We start from the raw sequence: 27,049 nt of genomic DNA, 5'->3' as shown, positions 1-27,049 counted from the left end.
ACGGGGTTTCACCATGTTGACCAGGATGGTCTCGATCTCTTGACCTCGTGATCCACCCGCCTCGGCCTCCCAAAGTGCTGGGATTACAGGCTTGAGCCACCGCGCCCGGCCCCTATAATTTTTTTTTTTTAAGACGGAGTCTTGCTCTGTCACCCAGGCTGGAGTGCAGTGGCGTGATCTCAACTCACTGTAACCTCCATCTCCTGGGTTTAAGCAATTTCCCCCCTCAGTCTCCAGAGTAGCTAGGACTACAGGCATGTGCCACCATGCCTGGCTAATTCTTTGTGTTTAAGTAGAGACGAGGTTCCACCATGGCCAGGATGTTCTCGATCTCCTGACCTCATGATCCGCCCGCCTCGGCCTCCCAAAGTGCTGGGATTATAGGCTTGAGCCTGCACCCAGCCCTTACTAAATAAACTTAATAGGAAATTAAAAATTAAAGGACTTCAATTCCTTTTAACTAATAGGCCCACCTCCAAGATTTATTCTAGGGAAATAATTCAGCAGAAGCAAACAGCTAAGCTAAGCTATGATATTAACAAAAGCTACTGTTGATTAAGTAATTACGTCAAATAGTGTGCTAAGTACTTGTTATATTTTCTTTTAATTTAACTCATTTAATCCTCACAAAAACCTTATGAGTTACATTCATCCCCATTAGCAAAGCAGCAAATGGCACATTCATTGCAACACTATACATGGCAGTTAAAAATTATGTCCAAGAGATTGACATAACTGTCTGGACCCTTAGAATTGATGACTGGCTGTAGGGGAAAATACAAGACAAAATGCTATGTGTAGTATAATTGAAAATGTGGGGCCGGGCACGGTGGCTCACACTTGTAATCCTAGCACTTTGGGAGGTCAAGGCAGGTGGATCACCAGGTGAGAAGACCCCTGAATAACACAGCCTGTCAGCACTGGTGCACATCTTACTTGCGCCATTTCTACTTTGGGGCATTGCATTTCAAACTGTTCTTTGTAGTAGCAGGACTATAGGTAAGTCCATTCCCAGTTTGCAGTTAAAAGAAGGATGTCAGGGCCGGACACGGTGGCTCACGCCTGTAATCCCAGCACTTTGGGAGGCGGAGGCGGGTGGATCACGAGGTCAAGAGGTCGAGACCATCCTGGTCAACATGGTGAAACTCCGTCTCTACTAAAAATACAAGACATTAGCTGGGCATGGTGGCGCGTGCCTGTAATCCCAGCTACTCAGGAGGCTGAGGCAGGAGAATTGCCTGAACCCAGGATGCGGAGGTTGCGGTGAGCCGAGATCGCGCCATTGCACTCCAGCCTGGGTAATGAGCGAAACTCCGTCTCAAAAAAAAAAAGGATGTCAGTATATGGCAAGCCAAATGATGGGCAGTGGTAGAGGTTATCAGGAAATACCTGTTGGCTTCTACAGGAGGCCACACAAAATACAGACCCATTTCAGGTTCATTCATAGGGGTGCTACTGTGAGCCTGCTGATCCCCAAAGATAGAACATTGTAGAATACCAAAGGAACTCACAGGACCTATAGAGGCAGGTCTGACTTAGAGCTTGGGGTCAGGACAAGCCAGGTCTTCTGTCTTTTCCCTCTTCTAGGTAGGCCCATCTTCCCCAATTTTTTTTTCTTTCATGGTTTTGAGACAGGTCTCACTCTTTCACTCAGGATGGAGTATACAGTAGCATGATCACGGGTCACTTCAGCCTCAACCTCCAGAGTACCTGGGACTACAGGCACACACCACCACAATCAGCTAATTTTTGTGTTTCTTTGTAGAGGCGGAAGTTTTGCCATGTTGCCCAGGCTGGTCTTGAGTTTCTGGGCTCAAGCAATCCACCTTGGCTTCCCAAAGCGTTGGGATTATAGGCATGAGAGCCAAGCACAAAAGAGTAGGAGGTGAACTTGTAGGTTTCAATCTCAAAATAAGAACTATACAGTAGGGCCGGGCGCGGTGGCTCAAGCCTGTAATCCCAGCACTTTGGGAGGCCGAGGCGGGTGGATCACGAGGTCAAGAGATCGAGACCATCCTGGTCAACATGGTGAAACCCCGTCTCTACTAAAAACACAAAAAATTAGCTGGGCATGGTGGCACGTGCCTGTAATCCCAGCTACTCAGGAGGCTGAGGCAGGAGAATTGCTTGAATCTGGGAGGTAGAGATTGCAGTGAGCCAAGATCGCACCACTGCACACCAGCCCTGGGCGACAGACCGAGACCCTGTCTAAGCGAGTCTTTCTTCACCCAACTTTTAGGTTCCTCCTCATGGAACATGATGTTTTGGGTCATGCATGTGTAATCTGTGGTTTCTTTACAGACATCTGACTCAGATGTGATACTCTGCAATTCTGTAGAGTTGATCCGTGAGCGATTGACTGTATCTGAGGACGGACCAGGAGTCAGGCACCAGGAAGAACAAAAACATGACTATGTATATGACATTTACTACTTGGAGACGGCCACTCCAGGCTGGATTGAGAACATCCTCTCCGTGCAGCCCTATAGCCAAGAGTGGGAGCTGGTAAGGGGGCCCATGAGGAGAGGGCACGAGGCATCCTAAACTCTTTCTCTAATCAGAATGCTTTGCTTCCCTGGGCTCCACTCCTGATCATCATTGTCCTTAGTTCTTTTCCTCCTTAAAAGGAAAAATTTAGTCTAAATGCCTTTTAGGAACCTGACTATAGCATGGGAAATTTGGGGAAAGATCATCTTAGATTGATAATTTTTACATTAATGAATCTTTTACAAGGTTTGCAACATCTTTATTGTTTATAGCTATCCACTCTTGGGGGGAGGTATGTGTATGAGGCTTATGATAAGATCAAGACAAGATGAAACCAGAAAGTCTTGATGTGAATGACAACAAAACCTATTTTTTAATTTGTATCTCAGAAGTAGAGAAAACCTTGGATGAAGAAAGCTAACGTCCTGACACTAATATTTTCTTTTCTGAGACAAGGTCTTGCTCTGTTGCCCAAGCTGGAGTGCAGTGGTGCTGAGCTCACTGCAGCCTCTTTCTCCCAGGCTCAAGCTATCCTCCCATCTCAGCCTCCCAAGTAGCCAGCCAGGAGTACAGGCATGCACCATGATGCCCTAATTTTTGTTTTGTAGAGAGAGGGTCTCATTATGTTGTCCACGCTCTACACCCAAGTGATCCTCCACCTTGGCCTCCCAAAGTGCTAGGATTACAGGCATGATCCACTGTGTTCCACCACACCTAGCTGACACCATTATCTTTTTTTTTCTTTTTCTTTTTTTTTTTTTGAGACGGAGTCTTGCTCTGCCACCTAGGCTGGAGTGCAGCGGTGCAATCTTGGCTCACTGCAACCTCCACCTCCTGGGTTCAAGCAATTCTCCTGCCTCAGCCTCCCAAGTAGCTGGGATTACAGGTGCCCACCACCACGCCTGGCTAATTTTTGTATTTTTAGTAGAGATAGGGTTTTACCATGTTGGCCAGGCTGGTCTCAAACTTCTAACCTCAAGTGATCTTCCCACCTTGGCCTCCCAAAGTGCTGGGATTGCAGGCATGAGCCACCACACCTGGCCTATCTTAAATTCTAAAATGATTAACAAGAAAAGTTAAGGTGGAGTCTAACTATCATGCTAAGACTGTAATTGAGAAGCACTGTATCCTGCACCTGTATTGGGACACAGATTTGCAGTCACGTACCCACCTGGGACCACTGCATGGCCCTTCCTCCTGCCTTTCTGTACCTCTTATGCTTGGGTTTTGGTTTTGACCTTGGAATTTGAAAGAGTCGCTTAGAGCCATCACTCCTGTTTTCCCTATGTTCCCTTCTCATGGAGTTCAGCCTGTCCTGCCATTCTGGAGCTGGACTCTGAGTGGAAGGGGGCTGTTATCTCCCTCATAGCCTCATGTACAACAGAGTCAAACTAACTCCTACTTTGCCTCAGCAGTTTTTTCACCTGGCACTTTTACATGACATCTCTCCAAGCTGGTATGCTTACAGCTTCCCCCAGAGCATAACCTTACAGGTTCTGACTTGGACTCATGTTTGTGTCGAGATGTGTAGGTGAATGATGATCAAGAACCAGAGGACATGTACGAAGATGAAGATGACGAGAACAGTGAGAATAACTGGCGCAATGAGTACCCAGAGGAGGAGAGCAGTGATGGAGATGAGGATTCCAGAGGTGAGTGGCAGCTCTGGACAGGGAGGGACTGGTAAGATCCGAGACTGAGGTGCAGGCATGGTTGACAGGTAGCCTTTCCTTCTCTGCCATTGAGCTCCAACAGCCCAACCGCAACTCATGCTGTAGGAGGCCCAAAGACCAGTGTTTCCCATGGGCCTCCTGGGGGTGTAATAATCCTAATAATCCATCAGGCCTGGGTTCAAATCTGTAGTTGTCATTACTTTGCTGTGGGTCTTGGGCAGTACTTCACCTCACTGAGCCTCATTCTCTCTCGAGATGAGATGGTACTGCATGAATTTTAGTGGTTGGCATTATGTACAATATGTAGCTCATTGTCTCTTTCCCTGCTCCTCAAGAAACCAATGAAGAGAGAGGTTTGCCAGTAGAAGTAAGCCCAGCGTTTTCAGAAATCAGTTATCTAACTTCTCAAAAAACTGCTGCATGTACAACTGTTGTAAGAAAGACATAGTACCTGGGTCTTTCGAAGAAAGATGCCCTGACAACACAGCTCCTGTGATACCCGTGTCAGAAGAAGAGAGAAGAAGGGCTAACAAAAACAATGTATTAGTTTCTGATAACAGAGAAATTAATCAAACAATTGAATGTTCTATTGGGGAGGTTTGTCAATAATGCGTTAAGAGGGGAAAGTACAGAAATATTTACAATACGACTACAAATCTTACAACAACAAAAAAATCCTATACTGAGCGGAGAAGTGATGAAATACTCCAGGGAGTATTGAAGGGACTTGGTTTAGATGATGATAAGAAAGTAAGTGCTTTAAAAAAAAATTCTATACTCTTTATTTTCTTTATTGAGCAAGTAGTTTGTATTACAATTGGGAACAAAGACCTTTCTGAGAAGAGAAGGGGCTCCTGCGGTAGCCAAGGAAAATCACATTTAGATTCCATTCCCGGGATCTCATTCCAGGCTCTGCTGACTACAACAGCCTGAGTGAGGAGGAAAGAGGCAGCAGCAGACAGCGGATGTGGCACAAGTACCCTCTGGATGTGCAGAAGGAGTTCGACTATGACAACCTCCATGACCTGGATTCAGACTGATGGTCTTGTGATGTCCATGAGGTTCTGCCACAAGCCCGTGAGGGCTCTGAGTCCAGGGTAAACTGCCCTGCTGACATCCTCTTAGGTTTCCCAGCTTAACATGTGGAAGAAAAGCATATCAAGCATGTTGGGCAGCACCATCCCAACACAGTGAAAACTTTTGTTAAGGGAGTGTGTCTTTTCCACTTACAGTAGGGCCCCTTGGCCTCATCAAAAGTAACCCTACAGTTTGAAAGAAAAAAAAAATGTTATAAAAAGGAAGGTTCCTTTAGCTTCCTGGCCCAGGCATTTTCCTGGAATTCAGGTCAGGTTCTCCTGTGCTGAAACCACAAGGGAAAGAGAGGTTCCCATTTCATTAGCAGCAAGTTTCTGCCTTGCCATACCACCAGGCTGCCTGCCTCTAAGAAAACCCTGTTCCTTTGGATAGATGGCATCTAAGAGGGGTACCAGTGGGTCCCTTGTAGCAATAGAGACTGGATAGTAAAATGGCCATTAGGGCAGAAAGTAGTCTGTCTGAGCTGTGGGAGATTTTATATACCAACCATCTCTGCTTCCAAACTCTGATAATGGTTGCGAAATTACTGACTTCCTTTGGCAGTGGTGCCAAGAAACAGCATATGTATGAATGTGATACATGTGTTTAGTAAAAGCTTTGAACATGGAAGAAAGTAATTATTTTAAAACCTTTAAATCTGAATATCTAAAACAGGGAGGGAGGGGTAGTGAGACAGAAGTTTCAGCATTGATTATAGATACTAAGGACTTAAGGGAGGAAAAACAAAGCACCTTTTGAACTCAGCTTTCCACTGAGTAATGTTTACTCTTCACAGCACTCACCAGGAACACAAACTACTATCAACAGGCTCAATTTTGTTACAACTGTATCTCTTCTAAGCAAACTCTGTCCCTATGCCTTTCCAAACCACAGCTGCATTCACTGACTGCCTTGGTGTTTATTCTAGCATAGAGCTATCTGTAGTGACAATATGTTCTGTGTCTGCACTGTGTAGTAACAGACACAGGTGGCTGCTGAGCACTTCAAATGTGATTAGCGCAACTGAGAAACTGGGCTTTTAATTTTATTTCTTTCTTTTTTTTTTTTTTTTTTTTTTTTTTTGAGACGGAGTTTCGCTCTTGTTTCCCAGGCTGGAGCGCAATGGCGCGATCTCGGCTCACCGCAACCTCCGCCTCCTGGGTTCAGGCAATTCTCCTGCCTCAGCCTCCTGAGCAGCTGGGACTACAGGCATGCACCACCATGCCCAGCTAATTTTTTGTATTTTTAGTAGAGACGGGGTTTCACCATGTTGACCAGGATGGTCTCGATTTCTTGACCTCGTGATCCACCCGCCTCGGCCTCCCAAAGTGCTGGGATTACAGGCTTGAGCCACCGCGCCCGGCCAATTTTATTTCATTTTAATGTAATTAGCTACATGTGGCTAGTAGCTGTTGTAGCGGGACAGTACAGGTCTAAGGAAACAACGCAGAACATTCAGTTAGGGGTGTGCCCTCATAGCCTGTGACGGTGTCTCTGACTCACTATCATGGGGGAAGGTGAGTTACACAGGGAGATGTCTTCTTGCCACCTCTTTTAAGATTTCCTAAGTATCTCTTCTCCCTCCTACCTGCTATCATTCTTTGACTTAATGGCCATTTCCTAAGCCTTTACCTACCCTAGTTCTTACCTACATGGAGTTGTTAAACCTGCCAAAGTGATTAAATTCTGTGTACTCAGGCCCTATATATTGCAACTCATTAAAACAAACATCCTAGGTAGGCACAAAGGAGTAATTCAACATTATAACAGGCAGCAACTTGTATGTCTCATATTAGACATCTTGCTTTCCGTCTGTAGGCATAGAAACAGGATTGAAAACCATTCTTACACTCAGAGCAACCAGGTGAAAAAAAAAAACACTGTGCCATTACAATGTGCTCACTGCCATTTATGTACTGATTAAGTTTTACCAACATTAAAGGGCCGACAACTTAATAAACTGTACTCAATGCAAAAGGGATAAGCACACCAGGAGAAGGATTTAAGGAGACAGACAACAAAGAGCTGGCAGAAATTAATTCCACCATGAAGTTTGAGTGCTGTAGGGAGTCTCTGGCTTCACTCCCAAAAAGAGGATCCTGAGATAAGTCTGCATCCAGCACAGAGAGGAAGAATGCTGTCACCATCCAAAAATGAAAGGATGATGACATGGCTCACTAAGCAAGTACTAGGGCACCTGGCGTGTAAGGTCCTTGCTTTTCCTAGAAGCCTCTGGGGGGCAGCAAATTCCTGGGATTAGCTGGTTATCTGGTGGGGAATGCTAAAGCCAGGGTCAGGGATCTTTAAGGCAGGCATACTTTGCTTAAAGGATTAGCTCCAGAGGAGTCCCGGGATGGGTGCCAGCTTGGCTTAGACAGAAGTCATGTTCTTAGAGTTTAGGTAAGTCAGCCTTTGCACAAGACACCCTGTTGCCAGGCAGGAATTTGCCGTACAAATCCTGAACCCATGACAGTAACAATGTCACCCCATGCTTCACATAGGCATTATGCTCTGAACCCAAGGCAACTGTGACCATGCTTCCTTCAATCTTTATTGAGCAAATATGTGTCCAAGGTTATTCCCTTATCTGTGACTGGGTGGAGAAGAATGGTCAGAAAGGGAGACTGCCTCACTGTTGACCAATTCTAAAACCTAAGGATAAGAAGCCCATGAGGTGTGTCAAGCTAGCAGGTGCTTCTGGGCCCAGGATGACAGTGTCTGGCAGCATCACAAAACAGTTGTACAATCCATTGCAGCTGTACTGCTCATAGAGTAAGATCCATTAGGCCAGAGCAGGCCTGACTTGGGTGGAGAGCCCAGCCTGAGCACCAGAATTAGTTGCCTGCACTTGTGCGGCCTGCTGAGGAGCCAGACTGAGGTTGAAGCAGCTTTCCTCCCAGTCTTCACTGATCTCCACAGGGAGAAAACAGAAGTCCCCACAAATACCAAGCTCTTCCTGAGACTGCAGCCCACCACACCTTGGGGAAAGGGAGGCTAGCAGGAGAGGGGTGCACTGTCCTGGTGACCCACACCAAGGCGGCTCCAAGTGTAAACAAAGCCTGGTGCCAGGGACAGAAGAGGAGGATGCAGCCTGATGTGAGGTTTTCAGAAAAATGACCTAGCACCAGGGTGGGCTTGCTTGGGTCTGCACAGCAGTCCCTTACACTGCCTTTACAGAGAGGAACAGGTTATTTGATGACTTGAGCCCATGAGATGTTCTCCAAGCCATTGACAGCTGAAAGAATTCAGGCGATCCACCTGAATTCCATAAGTTTCAGCCCTCTTAAAGTTTGTAACAGAAACCCAGAGATTTACTATCAGCTAGAAAAAAGACACAAGGTCTTAAGCAAAATAAAGGATTATCCTTCAAAAACAGCAGTATTAACAGACTACTGACTCATGAATTTGTTCATCTGTCCTTGCTGGACCTGAGCCAGGTACTTATGTGACCTACTTATATACTAAAGTATAACTGGTACATGAGTAAAAAAATCTTTAAATTTCATTGTTGCAGGTAAGACTCAATAGAAGATTGTGCTAAACGGCATAAAATTGTGGTCAGATTCTGATCCAACACCACAAACATTTCTGAGAACAGAGGGACTCAGTTTTGGGTGCTTTGAATTTTAAATATAATCAGCCTATGGCATCCTATAGATGAAAAGACACTCATGCTTCATTAGAACTGGTGTTCTGGACTAAATATCAATAAATAATGGAATATAACGCTCTCCCCAGGGAAGAATTTTGAGCCAGAGGAAGAAATGGCTCAAAATTTAAATTTCAGGCCTTTAAAGTCAGGTGTTGGACCTGGTCAGAGGAAAACTTCCTGTAAAGCAGCGCCTCTATAGGGACTCCTACTTCAAATCTCAAATACCAAATTCAGAAGCCACCAGTTCTATCAACCTAGCATTCCCTCTTCCCCACTGCACCTTACCAAGTAAATATCTGTAAGAGCTGCATCTACCCATCTGGAGTAAAACTAAATGACCATTCCCCTGTTCCCCGATCTTCCCCCACCCTCTGAAGTCCCCACCTTGAGGTTGGCCCAGATCCTGAGTCTCCTATAGCTTACCAATAAGAGCGAGCACTGGCCCTGAGCCCGGTTATATGATGTGGGTCAAAGGCTCCTTTAATTCAGGAGAGTTGAGCCCACAGAGTCTTGTTATCAGGATTTTGGTGGCTGTGGCCATAGGTGGCCCTCGGAGAGCTACCTCTGACCTCTAGTCAGTTTTCCTCTCAGCCTTTTCCTCTTCAGCTACATCAAGCTCAGTCAGGACACAAAAGCAAAGCTGCTGGGTGTTTCTGGTGATAGCAGCTAAATGAAAATAGAGAAGCACAGGATTTAGTAAACATCTAGCTACAGCCCCAACCTGAACACAAGGCTGACTAGTAACATCTAATGCTCCCTCCCACCTGCCCCTTGGGTACCCTGTACCAGGTTTTGGCCTTCTCTCCCAATAAGCCTCATCATCCTCTGTCCCATGCCCAACCAGAGTCTGATGCATGGCCCATCTTTCCAGGTGACTTGTGTTGTCAGGGAGATAATGTTTTAGCCCCAAAATAGGACACTAAAATTAGAACTGAAGTGATTGTATCAAAATCAAAAGGGAAGTCATGAACAGCTGGGTCTCATGGCCTCCAGCAAATTCTGAGTATGGGAAAGCTGTTAGCCATCCCCCACCTTTGCATGCACATGTACACACAGTCGCCAGTTAGTTAAGTGGCGAAGAGAAGCTCACCCAGGACATTCCGAATAAACAGTGGCCTCCGGGACTCTGGCAGGTAAACACCCAGGAAGTAGAAAGGGAGTCCAGAAAGGGCAATCCCAATGCCAATGAGGGAATTAATGGTGTCACTGAAGAGGGGCACTATCACCAGAAATACGGAGCATATGCAGAACACGATGGGGAAAAACAGGCTCAGCTGAAATAGAGGGGGTGACATACTAAGTAACATGGGAAGAGGAAACAAGTCATGGGCAAGAAGGCACCTTAGGGATGTCCCACCCCTCCTAGTCTGCCCACAGCTGCTGACCTTGAGAGGGCGGGGCCGCTCAGGCTCCTTCCAGCGAAGGTACAGCTGTCCAACAACAGACAGGCCCACGAAGAACCAGTAGCTGAAGCTGAAGTAGTTGATGAGCTGGAAAACATCCTCCACGATGAGGTAGATGAGTGTCATGGTACACTGCGGGAAAGGGGTCAGGAGGCAGGGAGCATCATCACCACTTGCACCCCCAGGAGACTCCCCCACCGAGCAGTCAGTGCTAGATCTGATGCCACTTCACCAGATTACCTTTGGCTCTTTTCATTGACCCCTTAGCATCAGATAAGTCCATTCCTTGATGGACCTTGAGGTCCATTAACCCTCAAGGTAGCATCTTTCCGCTTCTGTTGCAGCCCTTCCTCCGCACAATGCCTCCCCCTGGTTGCAAGCACTCTAGAAAAGCAGGCGCTGAGGCCCTCTTCAGTGCACCAACCTTAACATGGATCACACTGTGTCCTAGAGAGGGCTCAGACCTGGGTCCCAACTCCTGGCATACAAATGAGGCAAACACCTTCAGAACCATCTCACTGTCCTGGGGCCTGAGAAATACTAACTAGCAAAATGGATCCATATCCATCTGGACTAAATAATGTCAATAAATAATAGGCTGTAACTCTCTCCCCAGGGACGAATTTTGAGCCAGAGGAAGAAATTGTAGCGTTTCAGGCCTCTAAAGTCAGGTGTTGAACCTGGAAACTAGCAAAATAGATCCATTCAGATATATGATAGAATTAGCCTCTGGAACAAAAGAATCCTAGAAGACAAGGATCAGGGCCTAGAGTCCTGGGACAAGGTCAAATGTGTTTAAATTTCAATAATCTTTTCATTAAAATTATCAACAAAGGATTTAAAACAAAAAGAGCCCCTTCTGTGGAGATAAGGGAGGACCCTATATTGAGAAGAGAAGGCTGGGCATGGTGGCTAGTGCCTGTAATCCCAGAACTTTGGGAGACCGAAGTGGCAGCTCACTGGAGCCCAGGAGCTCAAGACCAGCCTAGGCAACATAGTGAGACCTCATCTGTCAACATAGTGACACCATTATAAATTAGCCAGCCTTGGTAGTACATGCCTGTAGTCAGATAACCTCTTAAACTTATAAATTCAATGCTGGCCCTATCAAAATATCATGAGGGTTTTTTCTGTTATTTTGATGAAATGATAGAAAAGTTCATCAAGACAAACAAATGGGAAAATTCCAAGGGCGGGAGGACTAAAGAAGTACCTTTGGGCCGGGCGCGGTGGCTCAAGCCTGTAATCCCAGCACTTTGGGAGGCCGAGGCGGGTGGATCACGAGGTCAAGAGATCAAGACCATCCTGGTCAACATGGTGAAACCCCGTCTCTACTAAAAATACAAAACATTAGCTGGGCATGGTGGCGCGTGCCTGTAATCCCAGCTACTCAGGAGGTTGAGGCAGGAGAATTGCCTGAACCCAGGAGGCGGAGGTTGCGGTGAGCCGAGATCGCACCATTGCACTCCAGCCTGGGTAACAAGAGTGAAACTCCATCTCAAAAAAAAAAAAAAAAAAGTACCTTTGGTCCCTCTTAGTTTTCAGATAGTCAGTATAAAGCTAAACTAAGGAGGCTTGGTGCTGATTGGGAGGATTAGCTGAGATTATACATTTAAGGAGCATACAATTATAATTGGCACGTATTGAGCACCCTAAAAAATTAGATATTATTACTTTTCTATGATAAAAGTTTGAAAACTATAGAAAAATGGATTACTCAATAAATGATATTGGTATAGCTGGCTGCCATTTGAGAAAAAGTTAATCTCCATCTTTCTCAATACTATGCTATAATATAAATTCCAGATAAATCCAAAATTTACACTTAAAACCATAAAAGAACTAAATGACAACAAAAAATGAACTGTTTTTTAAATCTTAGAGTAAGGCCTTTCTCAGAATCCTTCTTATATAACAACTTAGCACAAACCAGAAGAAGCAATGCACAGATCCGTCTGAGCCCCGTGGTCCCCAACAAAGCTTACATTGAACAATAAAGCAGGGATAGGTGTAAAACGTTCAATGTGGATCATGGACAGAAGGTCCGGGAGGTGGCCCTCACGGGAGCCCACGAAGAACAACCTAGAAGGAAGAGAAATGTGTCAGCAGATCCTTTTACTCAGCTATACGGCCATGCTCCTCATGTGGACAAACTTGGCTTAGAGCCCCTAAGGAAAGCAGGATGCAGCCTCCCAGGAGCATCTCAGATCCTTAGTGTATCACCAGTCCAACCTCCCCGCTCCCCACTTTTCCACAGACTTTCCCTCCCTCTTCATCCCCGGGCACCTCACCACTACCCACATGCCCCACCCACCATTATCCACTGACCACCCAAGGCGAACCCACCATCACCCAGACATCTTCTCTCAACCACAGATGCCTCACCAACATCCAACGGATGCCTCATCCTGCTGTCACCCACAAACAGATTCACCCAAACCATGCCACAGATTCATAGCTAACATAATGGCTTTTAAAGGACAGCTAGATTTCCATTCATGCCCTCTATATATCTTCCCTGAACTGATGTATGATAGGCCAGGGCAAGACTGAGGGTCAAAGAGACAACCCAGGCTTCCTTTCTACACCTAAAGAGCTCTACCAACTGGGAAAAAGACTGGCACAGAAATGAACCCCCACCCAGTGTGGTCAGCATCATCTTGGGAGTACATGGCACTTACTCGCTAGGCTTGAGGGCAGGTTGGGGGACCACAATGCTTTGTAAGAGAAGAGATGCAAAGATGAGTTGCCAGAAGCAAGTCTGTAGATGGAAAAAATAAGCATGTACAAAGGAAAACTGTGTGGAGGCATGAAAGAGCGTGGCCTCATTGGAGGTTGATGTAAAATGCCTAGAGCACTAGGACAAGCTGTGTGAGAAGAGGGTGCTGGGAAGAACCTGCATACATGGCCATGCTGTGGAGTCTGAACAAACACTGAGAGCTAGCTGTGGCTTTAAGGTAAGGGCTTGACAGGATCTGACACCAGACTATGGAGGCCAAAGGCTAGACAAGAAGTCTATCGCAACTAGGCTGAACAGAGGGAAGATGACACTACTTTTCTCTTTTTGAGACAGAGTCTTGCTGTCACCCAGGCTGGAGTGCAGTGGCACAATCTCAGCTCACTGCAACCTCTGCCTCCTGGGTTCAAACAATTCTCTTGTCTCGGCCTCCCAAGTGGCTGGGACTACAAGCACATGACACCACACCCAGCTAAATTTTTTTGTGTGTGTATTTTTAGTAGAGACAGGGTTTCATCATACTGGCCAAGCTGGTTTCAAACTCCTGTCCTCAGGTGACCCTCCCGCCTTGGCCTCCCAAAGTGCTGGAATTACAGGCATGAGCCACCGTGCCCAGTGACACTATGTTCTTTTACAAGGCCTTGACTTCTCTAATTCTTTGGTTGCCCCAGGGAGGCACAATACATGCACTGGTGTGTGAAAACCAGTTAAAAGAATGAATGGGACAAAACTATTTCTTTTATTTTTAATCCTTCTATGTGTTCATGTGGCAAATATTTATTGGATGACTATTATACCCCTGGTCCTGGGGACACCAGTTATAGGGTGAGTGGAAGAGAAATCAGGAAAGAAACTTTCTTAGGTTATCTATGTCACAGAAGCCATAGAAATCATTTCAGACTTGGAAAGTGATCAGCAGCACTTGCTTCAAAGGTCCAATAGGATGAAGACTAAAGACAGGCTAAGAAAGAGAGAGTCTTAAGAAGAATATTTTTCAGATAATAGAAGCCAAACTGTAACAGATGGGAAAATGAATGAAAGGTGAAGTACAGACTGCTGTCTCACAGGTGCATCCAGCGCCAGGCATGGTGGTGCATGCCTTTAATCCCAGCTCCTCAGGAGGCTAAGGTGGGAGATCACTTGAGGCCAGGAGTTTGAGACCAGCCTAGGCAACATAGTGAGACCCCAATCTCTAAAAAGAATTAATTTAAAAATAAAAAGAAGTGCATCCAGTAAGTGGGAAGAGGGGAGATGGGAAAAGCTATTTTGTGACTCTCCTGAGTAGAGAGGAGAGAAGCTCATGGAGAGCTGGCTCCAAGAAAGCACCTGCCGGCCGGGCACGGTGGCTCAAGCCTGTAATCCCAGAACTTTGGGAGGCCGAGGCGGGTGGATCACGAGGTCAAGAGATCGAGACCATCCTGGTCAACATGGTGAAACCCCGTGTCTACTAAAAATACAAAAAATTAGCTGGGCATGGTGGCACGTGCCTGTAATCCCAGCTACTCAGGAGGCTGAGGCAGGAGAACTGCCTGAACCCAGGAGACGGAGGTTGCGGCGAGCCGAGATCGCACCATTGCACTCCAGCCTGGGTAACAAAAGCGAAACTCCGTCTCAAAAAAAAAAAAAGAAAGCACCTGCCAAAGAGAAGGGCCAACTGATACAGCAAACTGCTGAAGAAGAGCAGAAGTGCTGAAACCCTGAGCCCAGGTAGCAGAGACTTCCAGGAGAAGCACACCTGCTTCTTCCTCTGCAACAATAGGACGGTTCAGCGTGCTTAATGATAAGTTTGCACAGAGAGGAGATCAGGCAACCTGATGGCCTTGGCATTTTCTGTGAAGTGAGGGGGAAAGTCTTTCTGTACATAGTACCAATACCTGGTACACAGCAAGTGCTGTTATTATTTACTGAAGGAATGAATCCTGGGGCTACAGCATAACCCACAAGGAGCCTAGAATCTAGTCCCTGCTGGAGTCACCCCTCCAAGCTATTGCCTTTCTCCCCTATACCTTTCATCAATCTGTTCTCATCTCAGATGGAAACATGAGCTACCAATATATAAACATGAGCTGCCAGCACATAAACATGAGCTATCAGCATACAATTTGTCCTCATCTCAGACAGAAACATGAGCTACCAGCATATAAATGTGCTACTTGCACAAAGGCAAGTACATGCACACACACACACACACACACACACACACACACACACACACACACACACACACACACCCCGTACGCCCATGAGAAGAAGGAAGGAAAAAAGGAGCTCTTACGCCTAAGCCCCAGAGAATGAAATATTGTGATCTATTAGTAGTGACACAGAGACACGGTACCTTGATGAAGCAAAGATCGATGCATTGAGGCCCCCAAAGCAGGATAGGGCAACAGCAATGGGGATGATCCAGCTGAACATGCCAAATGTCTGGTCAGCAAATGTCTGTGGGCAGGGCACAGAAGAGGCACTTAAGCAGGACAGGGTTTCATAATCCTCCTGCATCTGTGACCTTGGAACAAATGCAATCACTGCTAAGCAGCCCACCCACCCTCTGGCCTAGACTCGTGACCTCATCCTGCAGAGCTGAGGAGGGTGCAGGAAGAGAGACTGAGCTGTGCAGGGTGGCTCCATATCATGAGATGATGAACAAATGGGGACCCAAAGAGACTCACCACAGCCACAGCATCACTGCTAAGGACATCTGAAATGTTCAGCACTGTGTAATAGGCCACATTGGTCAGGATGTAGATGAGCGTCACAATTGGCATAGATATCCCAATGGCCAAGGGCAAATTTCTGTCAGGACAAATGAGAAAGAACTATCTAGAACCAACCTCTCCTTGGGAACAAAGTTTATCAAGTTTCCACTGGGATTGTCCTAACATTTAACAATTCACTGGCCTCCAAGTCTTTGAGGCAGGCTCACCTTCCCCTTCACCCTGAGCTCTTTCTACTGAGAAAGACAGAGAACTTTCTCTGTGAAGATAGCTCACGATCAATATTTGATCTTTGCCACAGTAGGGCCAATGGGTCCCACTGCATTTCATAATCCTCCTGCATCTATGATCTCAGAGGGACAGTGTCCTCTGGGGACTAGAGGCCAGGCTGGGGACCCAGCTGGCCAGAGTAAGTTTTGGTTCTGTGGGCTATAATGTCAGCAGCAGAGTGCAAGGTCCTAATCCCTTAGCCCCAGCTGGGCCTGCTCCTCCCCACTGAAGGGCCTCTCCTCTAGGAAGGACCCTGTATATCCTCCAGTGCGAACATGAGGACAGGAAACCAAGGGGCTTTCCCACCTTCACTCACTCACATTCTAGCCCTCAGCCCCACCTAGCTGGAGAAGGCGGACTAGGGAGAAGGGGGAAGAGAGATGGAGGGAGAAGGAGAAGGATGAGGGCAGGCACACCCACTATCAGCAGGAGTTCCAGCCAAGCTGGGGAGTGAGAGTGTGATCCGGCCTTTACCTTTCTGGGTTTTTGATTTCTTCTGTTACAAAATTAAGGGTGTCCCAACCTGAGTAAGAGAAGAGGGCAGAGTAGAGGGCAAGAGAGAGGTTTCCCATGTCCCAGGAGGAACCCTCAAAGGCATCCTGAAAGTGCTCAGAGTGTCCTATGGGGGCAAAGGCAGGTGCGGGGTTCAGGGAGAGGGAACAGGTCAAAGGAGAAAGGAGGAGGAGATGGGAGGTGTAAGAGAAAGGTACAAAAGGAAAATAGGAAAGAGGAAGGGAAGATGAAAAAAAGGAGGGATGAGGAGGAACAAGAAAAGGAAGAAAAAACAAGAAGGCAGGGGAAAGAAAAAAAAAAACATAATTTAACACCAAAAGATCAACAACCACTAGCTCCCTGCACTTTACCACCCCACCCACTTCCTCAGAAAAGTTCACATTCCTTTAATAAAACTAGACAATGAAAAATCAAAGACATTCCTGGCCACCCTCTGATGTGACAATACTTATTCCAAAACCTTAAAGAATTTCCATTTCCCGCAAGTGATCTCACAGCAAGCCCCAGTTCTTCTACCTATTTTTATAAAGAACACTCTTTCACATGAAGGAGTCATTTTTCATTGAAGATTAGACCCTCCTAGGCCGGGCGCGGTGGCTCAAGCCTGTAATCCCAGCACTTTGGGAGGCCGAGGCGGGTGGATCACGAGGTCAAGAGATCGAGACCATCCTGGTCAACATGGTGAAACCCCGTCTCTGCTAAAAATACAAAAAATTAGCTGGGCATGGTGGCGCGTGCCTGTAGTCCCAGTTACTCAGGAGGCTGAGGCAGGAGAATTGCCTGAACCCAGGAGGCGGAGGTTGCGGTGAGCCGAGATCGCGCCATTGCACTCCAGCCTGGGTAATAAGAGCGAAACTCCGTCTCAAAAAAAAAAAAAAAAGAAAATTAGACCTTCCTGTGAAGTACCTCTCTTGGGCCAGATTACTGTACAATTTGGTCAAATGGGTTTATCGGCCTTGTGGGATGGACGCTCTGCTGCTTTACTTGCAGTGGCTGTGGTTGCATGGAGGAGATCACACGCTATAGAGGAACTTTATCTTTCACTAGGCCTGGGCCACCCCCACCCTTTGGGGAGCCAGCCCAGGCCCAGATACTTGTTATTCTTCTCAGAGGCCTCAGAGACTGCAGACCTAAAAGGCCAGGGGACAGCACCCAGCTACCCAGGACAGAGACCTTGTGGACACACTGGGGTTTTTAACAAGACCCAGACTTCTAAGGAATCCCATTGTCACACTCTGAAGAAAGCCTAGACCCAGCTCTCATGTGGTAAAAAGAGCTGGGTATGCAACAAGAGAAGGGAAAATAGACACCCCCTGTCCTCAGGGGTTTCCATCCTCATACACAGCAGTGATTCCCTAAGGAACAGATCTTCAGGGAGGATTACTCAAAACCCAATTTGACCCCAAGATGCTCCCGAGCCTCTGGGAACATCCACGTGGCTAGCTCTACTAACTTGATATAAGTACACACAGGGGCTAAACCAGCAGCCTGAGAATCAACTAGTGCAATCCTGTTTTTCTCTTCTTTCCCTTTCTTTTTTTTTCTTTTTTTTGAGATGGAGTTTTGCTCTTATTGCCCAGGCTGGAGTGTAGTGACACCATCTCGGCTCACTGCAACCTCCACCTCCAGAATTCAAGTGATTCTCCTGCCTCAGTCTCCCAAGTAGCTGAGATTACAGGTGCCCACCACCATGCCTGACTAATTTTTTGTATTTTTAAAAGAGATGGGATTTCACCATGTTGGCCAGTCTGGTCTCAAACTCCTGACCTCAGGTGATCCACCTTCCTCAGCCTCCCAGAGTGCTGGGATTACAGGCGTGAGCCACCTCACAGGGCCCAACAAAGGCAACTCTTTTTTTTTGATGGAGTCTCACTCTGTCTCCCAGCCTGGAGTGCAGTGTCACAATCTTGGCTCACCGCAACCTCCGCCTCCTGGGTTCAAGCAATTCTCTGTCTCAACCTCCCGAGTAGCTGGGATTACAGGCGCCCACCACCACGCCTAATTTCTGTATTTTTAGTAGAGGCGAAGTTTCACCATCTTGGCCAGGCTGGTCTTGAACTCCTGACCTCGTGATCTACCTGCCTCGGCCTCCCAAAGTGCTGGGATTACAGGCGTGAGCCACTGCGCTCGGCCAAGGGCAATTCTTAAAAGCAAAGCTTTTTAGACTCCAAACCAATCAGAATATGATCCAGTAGATTTGAGATTAGGGTCTCAATTCCCGGCCGGGCGCGGTGGCTCAAGCCTGTAATCCCAGCACTTTGGGAGGCTGACGCGGGTGGATCACGAGGTCAAGAGATCGAGACCATCCTGGTCAACATGGTGAAACCCCGTGTCTACTAAAAATACAAAAAATTAGCTGGGCATGGTGGTGCGTGCCTGTAATCCCAGCTACTCAGGAGGCTGAGGCAGGAGAATTGCATGAACCCAGGAGGCAGACGTTGCGGTGAGCCGAGATCGCGCCATTGCACTCCAGCCTGGGTAACATGAGTGAAACTCCGTCTCCTAAAAAAAAAAAAAAAAAAAAAAAATTCCCGAGGTGATTGTACATAGCCACATTTAGGAACTGATGAAATGACTGAGGTAGCTTTTGCTAAAGACACCTCAAGACATCTCTAGGGCTCATGACATATTGGTAGGCCTATTACCCTTACTGCCAGTCCTCTCTGATCCAGGAACGAAAAGCTTTCTAAAGCCAACATGCAGGAAAGACACTGCCAATTTCACAATATTTTAATATTTTTCTGAGAGCTGACTTTGGAATGGGGGGAATGTTGAATACAAGTCCAGATGAAAAGTAAAGGCTGCAAACTAACCACCCATTTCCATACCCTACCTCCTGCTCCACACTCCCTGCTAGCTGTCTCAGGAAGGGCCCAGTCTTCCTACTTGCAGCTTGGCAGTCACAGACCACAAATAGGAGCCACTCTATCCCCACAGATTACTTTTACGACCAATCATGACCCAAGTTTCAGGAGCTCCTAGGCCCTTGGCTGGCTTCCTGCAATGCTCCCAGCCTCCACAAAAGGAAAGCAGCCCTGAGGGAGAGGCTGACTCATGTCCACTTGGCCAAGCCAGCCTGGCCCAAGAAGCCCAGAAAGAAATCTACTTCCGTCTCTTGCACTCACTGACACATGCTAGCATGTACATAGAATCAGCTAAGCAGTGAAGCTAACAGAGTACCCATGTCCTCCTTAGGGAATCCAGAGGAACTCTTGGTGGTACCCCTGTTCCCACCACTTACCCTGGCACAGTTTAACAAGGCCCATGACAATGATGGCAATGAGCGCTAGGACCTTGGCGTAAGTGAACGCGTCCTGCACACGTGTGCCCCACTTGACATAGGCACAGTTCACAAATGTCAGCAGACCTAGGAGGAAAACCACAAAGTCACTGGCAGGGTTGAGTTGAGGGCACAGGGGCCCCATCTCTTTACAGACAGCACCACTTTCTGCCCTTCCTGTCTAAGGCAAAGGGGCCAATGGACCAGTCAGAACAAGGCAAACTGGCAAGCAAGGGGACAACCTGCACCTGCCCCAGCTAACAGCACACATGCACGTCCCATCACTGCTAATGTTCAAAGATACAAAGGCATGCATGAACACATATTTATACATCCTGATGGCCGGCACCATTTCTGGAAATTCCCTCCAGGCCTAGAGACAGGTAACTTCACCCACTCTTTCCCACCCAGCCTCCCAAGGTTTCAAACCACAAGAGACACAAAACCTCTCCATGGTCAAAAGAAACTCATCAGTAAGTGAGGTAAATTTGAATGCAGGTGGCAGGTTACATAAGAAATTAGAGAGACAGTGTTTTGCATGTAAGTGTAAAAAAGAGGTCAGGTGCAGTGGCTCAGACCTGTAATCCCAGCACTTTGGGAAATGGAGGCAGATGGATCACTTGAGCCCAAGAACTCAAGACCAGCCTGGGCAACATGGAGAAATCCTGTCACTACAAAAAATACAAAAATTAGCTGGGCATGGTGGTGCACACCTGCTGTCTCAGCTACTCAGAAGGCTGAGGTGGGAGGGTTGCTTGAGCCTAGGAGGTTGAGGCTGCAGTGAGCCGTGCACTCCAGCCTGGATGACAGAGTAAGACCCTGTCTCAAAAAAAAAAAAAAGAAAGAAAGAAAGAAAGAAAAAGAAAAAAGAAAAAGTCTGTTCTACGCCTGACAACTTCACATACATATCTCCATCAATTCTCATGACCACAAAATACAGATATTCCTATTCTCATTTTATAGATGAGGAAACCGAGGCTGAGAGAAGCTAACTACCATTTCTAAGTTCATATTCCCAAGTCCACTGATTGCTGCCACCCCCATTCCTACCCATCCCTCCCAATTCTCAATGAGTCCATGGAGAAGTACACCCACTTGAGCATTTCCTAGGCTCATGTGGCCTTAAGTTCTAACTCCTGACACACCTCAGTGACATCTGGGCCCTGTGCTGAGAGTCCCAGCACCTTGCTCCTGCTAAACAATGACTGCTCTGATCCATGGGGAGGACATAAGAGCAATATCCAGTAGGAAGGAACACAGTGACATCTGTAAGTACTGCCTCTAGCATCCAAAAATAGAACTTTTATGTGCACCTCAAATCTTATTACAAAATCTTTTGGGCCCATCCTCTAGGCCAACTCCAATTACTCCTACCCATTTTGCACTCTCTCCTTCAGCCAGACTCTCTCTCTTATTCATACCAGACATACACATAAAAGAAATGTCCTCCCCTCCTCTTCCTGCCATAGCCAACAGCCACTCCCATTTTCAAGGTCTAGTTCAGCCCCCGCTTCCTCTTCCTCTGTAAAACCTTCTCTAAATACCCCATCCAGCCCCTCTCTGAGCTCTTTCCTGAACCACATGGCATTCCTGCTTCTTACCACAGCTTAATGTCTATGCTATCGTCATGGAGACACCAGTCTCAAGTCTCTCCCTCAGATGACTGGGTCATGTTTCTCCCAAGATCACAAATTCTCAGAAGGCAATAGCAATATATCATTTTCTTCTTTCCTTCCTTCCTTTCTTACTTTTCTTTTTTTTCCTTTTCTTTGAGACAGGATCTTGCTCTGTCACCCAGGCTGGAGTACAGTGGCACAATCATGCTCAATATCTCCAGGGCTCAAGTGATCCTCCTACCCTGGCCTCCTATTAGCTGGGACCACAGGTGCATACCACCAAACCCAGCTACTTTTTTAAAAATTATTTTGTAGAGACAGGGGTCTCCCTATATTGCCCAGGCTGGTCTGGAACTCCTGGGTTCAGGGGATCCTCCTGACTCAGCCTCCCAAAGTACTAGGATTACAGGCATGAGCCACTGCACCTGGCCATATTGTAAACTCATCACCAAGCAAAGAGGGGCACTGATAAACCCTGGTTGGAACCAAGGCAGTAAGATTTTCACTCTAACTTCCAATTCCCTGGGGCAAGGCAACTTGTCAGAAAGTTGAATATTCTCCCACTCAAATGGAGTGCCTACAGCCAGACTGTGAAAATGAACACAGTGGGCAGGTGGCAGGCTTAATGGCTTGAAAGAGCTTTCACTCAATACATTGGCGAATAACACAGGTGCTTACTAGTCAATCATGATGTGGGAGTAGGGGGACAGTGGTCAAATGGGAGGGAAGAAGAAGCCCAAAGGAATGCATGCTGCTGGCAGGTCTTCCTGGAAACCTACCCTGATGATCAAAGCTACCTGTATGGGGTTAAGCCTCGATCAGCTAACATAAAGATTACCTAGTTAATAGGCACCAGTAATCCATAGACCCCTCTACAGTACAGTAGCCATGTTTTGAGGTATCTCCTCAGCTCCTTCCTGGGAACTGTCTCCCCTTCCCTATCATGGCTAATGGAGTCAGACACTGGACCCAAGTTGATCCTGTTATATTGCCTCTCCCAGAAACAAAGAGTTAGAATACCAAGAAACTGAATCTAACAGTAATGGACAGAAGGGTCAGGGGCTACAGCAAGTCAAAGTCACAAACAAGCCCTTAGTAACAAAGGGACAGAAACTATAAGTAAGCAGAGGAAGGAAACGGGACCACAAAAAGAAGCAGAAGTGAGAGGGCATGCAGCTTGGACAAAAAGACTGACGGGGCGGGGGCTGCGGTGCACACCTGGAGTCCCAACTGCATGGGAGGCTGAGGTAGGAGAGCTGCTGAGCCCAGAGTCCGGGCCTATAGTGCACTTTAATAGCATCTGTGAATAGTCACTGCACTCCAGTCAGGGCAACAGAGTGAGAACTTGCCTCTAAAAAAAACAAAAAACAAAAAAAAAAGAAAGACAAGAAAATACACAGAAGGCAGAATCAGGGGGGTGAAGAGAGAGACAAGGAGACAGAGACAGAGAGAAGGGGACAAAAAGAGACACAAAAAGATGGAAATACACATAGAAAAAGAGACTGACAATATCCTGGCAGTGCTAACTGTGCTTCTTGTTTGCAGCTCCAAGAAGGGGAAAAGAAGCTGATAGACTCCTCAGACCCACTAACAGGCACTGGGTCTCACTTCTGCTCCTTCTCCTTCCCTCTATCCTGCCATACATGTGCTATAGGTTTGGTCCTCTCTGCACACTGGTAAATACTACACACAGTGGAAATGCAACAACTAGGTGCTAAACTTGAATGAAGGTAGCTGCTTCTGGAAGTCCCTGCAGAGTCCATTCCAACAGACCAGCTGGAAAGATACAAAAGCCCTTGGTCAGAGTGGCTCCTCATGAGAGAAAGCCTAAAGCTGTGGAAAGAGAGGGAGACTTTTTCCACTATGTGCCCTTATGACTGGTTTACTGTGAACATAACGCATCTTTCTAGATAAAAATAAAAATAGTTTGTGCTCACTTCAGCAGCACATCTGCTAAAATTGGAACCATACAGAGAAGATTAGCATGGCCTCTGAAAAAATTTTTAAAGAATTTTTTAAAATAAAAATAGTTCATTAGCAACAATGTAGCACCAGAAGGCAGAGCCAGGGCAGGGTGAAGCTAGGAGGTGCCTAGGGCACAATATTCAAGGAGGCAGTCACTCTCAGGGGACTATAGGAAGGAACCTGAGAGTGAGCATGCCCTGCAGCATCTGGCCCCAGGCACCTCACTTGCCTCACCCTACTCTCAGCCCTGCCAGAGAACAGAGAGCTCCTAGAACAGTCTATCAAGCAGAAGCCAATTCCCTTGACTGTTCTCCTGTAATTAAGAAACAAAATTTCACCATCTGATCCTACCTCCTCTATTGCTTCCCAGAACTCCCAGCCCCTCTAGCTTACCATAAACTATCAGAGTTCAAACAAAGTCAACAGGTGGGCCTTTAAGCCAGATGCTAAGATTCAACTACCACAATTAAATTGTCCAAGCCTTCCCTCTTCTCCTGGTCTCATTTCCTTGCTGGATAAGCCTGCACCAATGAGCGTGGGACCCACCTGAGGGTCTTCAAGGCTCTCTGGGAGCATATTGCTGAGAAAGGAGTACTCAAATCGCAGATCCAGACTTAAAGCCAAAGCAGAAACAAATTCCCAAAGTTGTGGGGATCTGTCCTGCAGACCTTGACTCAATAACGGATGAATAAATTCACTCAAACACAGAATACAGTGAAAGAGCAGGCTGGGGTGTCTGGGCCATTCACCTACAGGAGTTATCGACAGCTGGCCCCAACTTCTTGGCCTTCCTGGCCTTTATTCAGCACACATTAAATGACAAGAGCTTTGAGTTAACACCACTAGAGGGTAAAGATTAAAGGCCAGGTTCTAAGGCCTAAAGCAAACACCATTTGCCAATCACCCCAGTAGGAAGCAGTTAAGCACCTGCAGTAGAAAAAGGTTAGTCTTAGGACCATATGAGCAAACAAGTTAGTTAGATAAACTAATGTGTGAACATTCTTTAGTTTCTACTCTATTTAACTAAGGGGACAAGGCAAGTACTATAATAAAACTCTCAGGCCTTCTAAAAGAGTTTGTGTATATTCTCTATAACTAAAATTTCTCCTACCAGCCTAACCAAACCCCCACACACTCTCTGTGGCAGAGACAGCTAGTTATCTTCCTCTATCTGTTCTTCCCTTTTTTCCTTCGTAATAGAAATTTTAGCTGAAGTCATGGCTGTCCAAAATAAAGCTGACATTTCCCAGCCTCTCCTGCAGGTAGGTATGGACATGTATCAGCGTTTTCCCCTGGGATGTATGCAAATATTTCATATAAGACCTCAGGAGGCCAGACATGGTGGCTCATGCCTGTAATCCCAGCACTTTGGGAGGCCAACGTGGGCGGATCACAAGGTAAAGAGATTAAGACCATCCTGGCCAACATGGTAAAATCCCATTTCTACTAAAAATAAAAAAATTGACTGGGCATGGTGGTGCATGCCTGTAGTCCCAGCTACTCAGGAGGCTGGGGCAGGAGAATCACTTGAACCTGGGAGGTAGAAGTTGCAGTGAGCCGAGATCACGCCACTGCACTCCAGCATGGAGAAAGAAGCTGTCTCAAAAAAAAAAAAAAAAAAAAAAAGACCTCAGGAAGTATGTTTAAATGGGGAGGGTGTGTCTTTGTCCTTCCTGTCAGCTACAATGCAGACATGACAGCTAGAGCTTCAGTAGCCATCCTGAACCACCAGCTAGAAGTCATATGCTGAGGATGGCACAGCAGGAAGACAGAAGGAATGAACCTGGTTCCCTGAAGGATCAAAGTCACCCAGCCCACATGCCTTCTTTTTAACATGTGAGAGAAATAAACATCAACATGTTTGAGCCATGCTGCTAAAGGTTTTCTGTTGTCTGAAACCCAAGTTAATACTGAATAACATATGCACCCTCTGACAGAACTGTGACTTTCATACTCTCTTTTTTTTTTTTTTTTTTTTTTTTTTGAGACGGAGTTTCACTCATGTTACCCAGGCTGGAGTGCAATGGCGCGATCTCGGCTCACCGCAACCTCCACCTCCCGGGTTCAGGCAATTCTCCTGCCTCAGCCTCCTGAGTAGCTGGGATTACAGGCACGCGCCACCATGCCCAGCTAATTTTTTGTAGTTTTAGTAGAGACGGGGTTTCACCATGTTGACCAGGATGGTCTCGATCTCTTGACCTTGTGATCCACCCGCCTCGGCCTCCCAAAGTGCTGGGATTACAGGCTTGAGCCACCGCGCCCGGCCCGACTTTCATACTCTCTTTCTGATGAGGAGATGGCCTGGCAACCTGAAGTTGTACTACGGTGACAGTAGTCACAACTCTCTTTTTCCACAGGCAACAGAGAGTGGAGGGAAACCTTCCAATTCCTCCCACAGACAGGCTGAGTGTTACGAAGGGGCATTCAAGGACAAAGTAGTGCAATCCTAAAGAAAAAGAACAACAAAAATGTAGAAGAAAGGCCGGGCACAGTGGCTCACTCCTGTAATCCCAGCAATTTGGGAGGCTAACATGGACAGATCAGGTCAGGAGCTCGAGACCAGCCTGGCCAATACGGTGAAACCCTGTCTCTATTAAAAATTCAAAAAAATTAGCCGGGTGTGGTGGCCCATGCCTATAGTCCCAGTTACTCAGGAGTCTGAGGAAGAAGAATTGCTTGAACCCCGGGAGGCGGAGGTTGCAGTGAACTGAGATCACACCACTGCACTCCAGCCTGGGAGACAGAGATTCTGTGTCAAAAAAAAAAAAAAAAATAGCTGGGCGCGGTGGCTCACGCCTGTAATCCCAGCACTTTGGGAGGCCGAGGCGGGTGGATCACAAGGTCAAGAGATCGAGACCATCCTGGTCAACATGGTGAAACCCCGTCTCTACTAAAAATACAAAAAAAATCAGCTGGGCATGGTGGTGTGTGCCTGTAATCCCAGCTACTCAGGAGACTGAGGCAGGAGAATTGCCTGAACCCAGGAGGCGGAGGCCGCGGTGAGCCAAGATCGTGCCATTGCACTCCAGCCTGGGTAACGAGAGCGAAACTCTGTCTCAAAAAAAAAAAAAAAAAAAATTATGGAAGAAAAAAAGGCAGGTGGAGGGGACAACTACAAGACATTCAGGAGTGAAATGCTAACACTCAAGGGGAGGTAAACCCTTCCAAATGGAGATCCCAGAACCAGTAGCTACCATTTCTTTTTAAAAAGTATCCTTTTTGTGTGTGTTTTTCTGTTTTCTAAGAGACAAGTTCATGTTGCCCAGGCTGGTCATGAACTCCTGGGCTCAAGTGATCCTCCTGCCTTGGCCTCCCAGACTGCTGAGATTACAGGCAAGAACCACTTAGCCTAGCCAGTGTCTTTGTTTTCAATTATACAAATACATTTAGTCCCATTATGAAAGCATTCAAACTGGCCAGGCACAGTGGTTTACGCCTATAATCCCAGCATTTTGGGAGGCCAAGGCAGGTGGATCACCTGAGGTCAGGAGTTCGAGACTAGCCTGGCCAACATGGTGAAACTCTGTCTCTACTAATAATACAAAAAAATTAGCTGGGCATGGTGGCCAATGCCTGTAATCTCAACTACTTGGGAGGCTAAGGCAAGAGAATCACTTGAACCCGGGGAAGCAGAGGTTGCAGTGAGCTGAGGTCACACCCTTGTA

General features: G+C 46.8%; 2 protein-coding genes, 1 long non-coding RNA gene and 1 other non-coding gene across 16 annotated transcripts in view; 3 read left to right on the top strand and 1 right to left on the bottom strand.

Moving 5' to 3' along the window:
* SLC7A6OS (solute carrier family 7 member 6 opposite strand) overlaps nt 1–5,864 on the top strand; it is a 9,936-nt gene extending 4,072 nt beyond the window's left edge. Inside the window, exons 3-5 of the mRNA XM_032283834.1 lie at nt 2,302–2,505; nt 4,019–4,139; nt 5,070–5,864. Of these exons, the coding sequence (XP_032139725.1) occupies nt 2,302–2,505; nt 4,019–4,139; nt 5,070–5,200 (456 nt within the window). The 3' untranslated portion in view covers nt 5,201–5,864. The remainder of the gene's footprint in view (nt 1–2,301; nt 2,506–4,018; nt 4,140–5,069) is intronic.
* SLC7A6 (solute carrier family 7 member 6) overlaps nt 1–27,049 on the bottom strand; it is a 60,928-nt gene that overhangs the window by 13,736 nt on the left and 20,143 nt on the right. For 11 of the 13 annotated variants that reach the window (XM_032283821.1, XM_032283827.1, XM_032283826.1 and 8 more), the window contains 8 exons: nt 19,765–19,890; nt 16,485–16,629; nt 15,696–15,819; nt 15,362–15,465; nt 12,275–12,371; nt 10,272–10,421; nt 9,977–10,160; nt 9,310–9,552 (listed from right to left, as the gene is read on the bottom strand). In XM_032283821.1, the coding sequence (XP_032139712.1) occupies nt 9,458–9,552; nt 9,977–10,160; nt 10,272–10,421; nt 12,275–12,371; nt 15,362–15,465; nt 15,696–15,819; nt 16,485–16,629; nt 19,765–19,890 (1,025 nt within the window). In that variant the 3' untranslated portion in view covers nt 9,310–9,457. Of the gene's footprint in view, nt 1–7,040; nt 9,553–9,976; nt 10,161–10,271; nt 10,422–12,274; nt 12,372–15,361; nt 15,466–15,695; nt 15,820–16,484; nt 16,630–19,764; nt 19,891–27,049 lie in introns of those variants that run through there. The other 2 variants (XM_032283825.1, XM_032283833.1) reach the window with 1 other exon arrangement.
* Nucleotides 10,415–25,769, top strand: LOC116555320. The gene is made up of 3 exons (XR_004270474.1): nt 10,415–10,962; nt 16,185–16,188; nt 25,758–25,769. It is a non-coding gene; the product is annotated as an uncharacterized LOC116555320 (long non-coding RNA).
* LOC116555892 lies at nt 23,349–23,455 on the top strand. Its single transcript, XR_004270733.1, has one exon. It is a non-coding gene; the product is annotated as a U6 spliceosomal RNA (small nuclear RNA).

Source organism: Sapajus apella, unplaced genomic scaffold, assembly GCF_009761245.1.
Source record: "Sapajus apella isolate SASKATOON/1434 unplaced genomic scaffold, GSC_monkey_1.0 scaffold15, whole genome shotgun sequence".
In the NCBI taxonomy this organism is placed as follows: Eukaryota; Metazoa; Chordata; class Mammalia; order Primates; family Cebidae; genus Sapajus; species Sapajus apella.
Note: the sequence above shows the minus strand (reverse complement) of the source record. Positions and strands in the feature narration are given on the sequence as shown.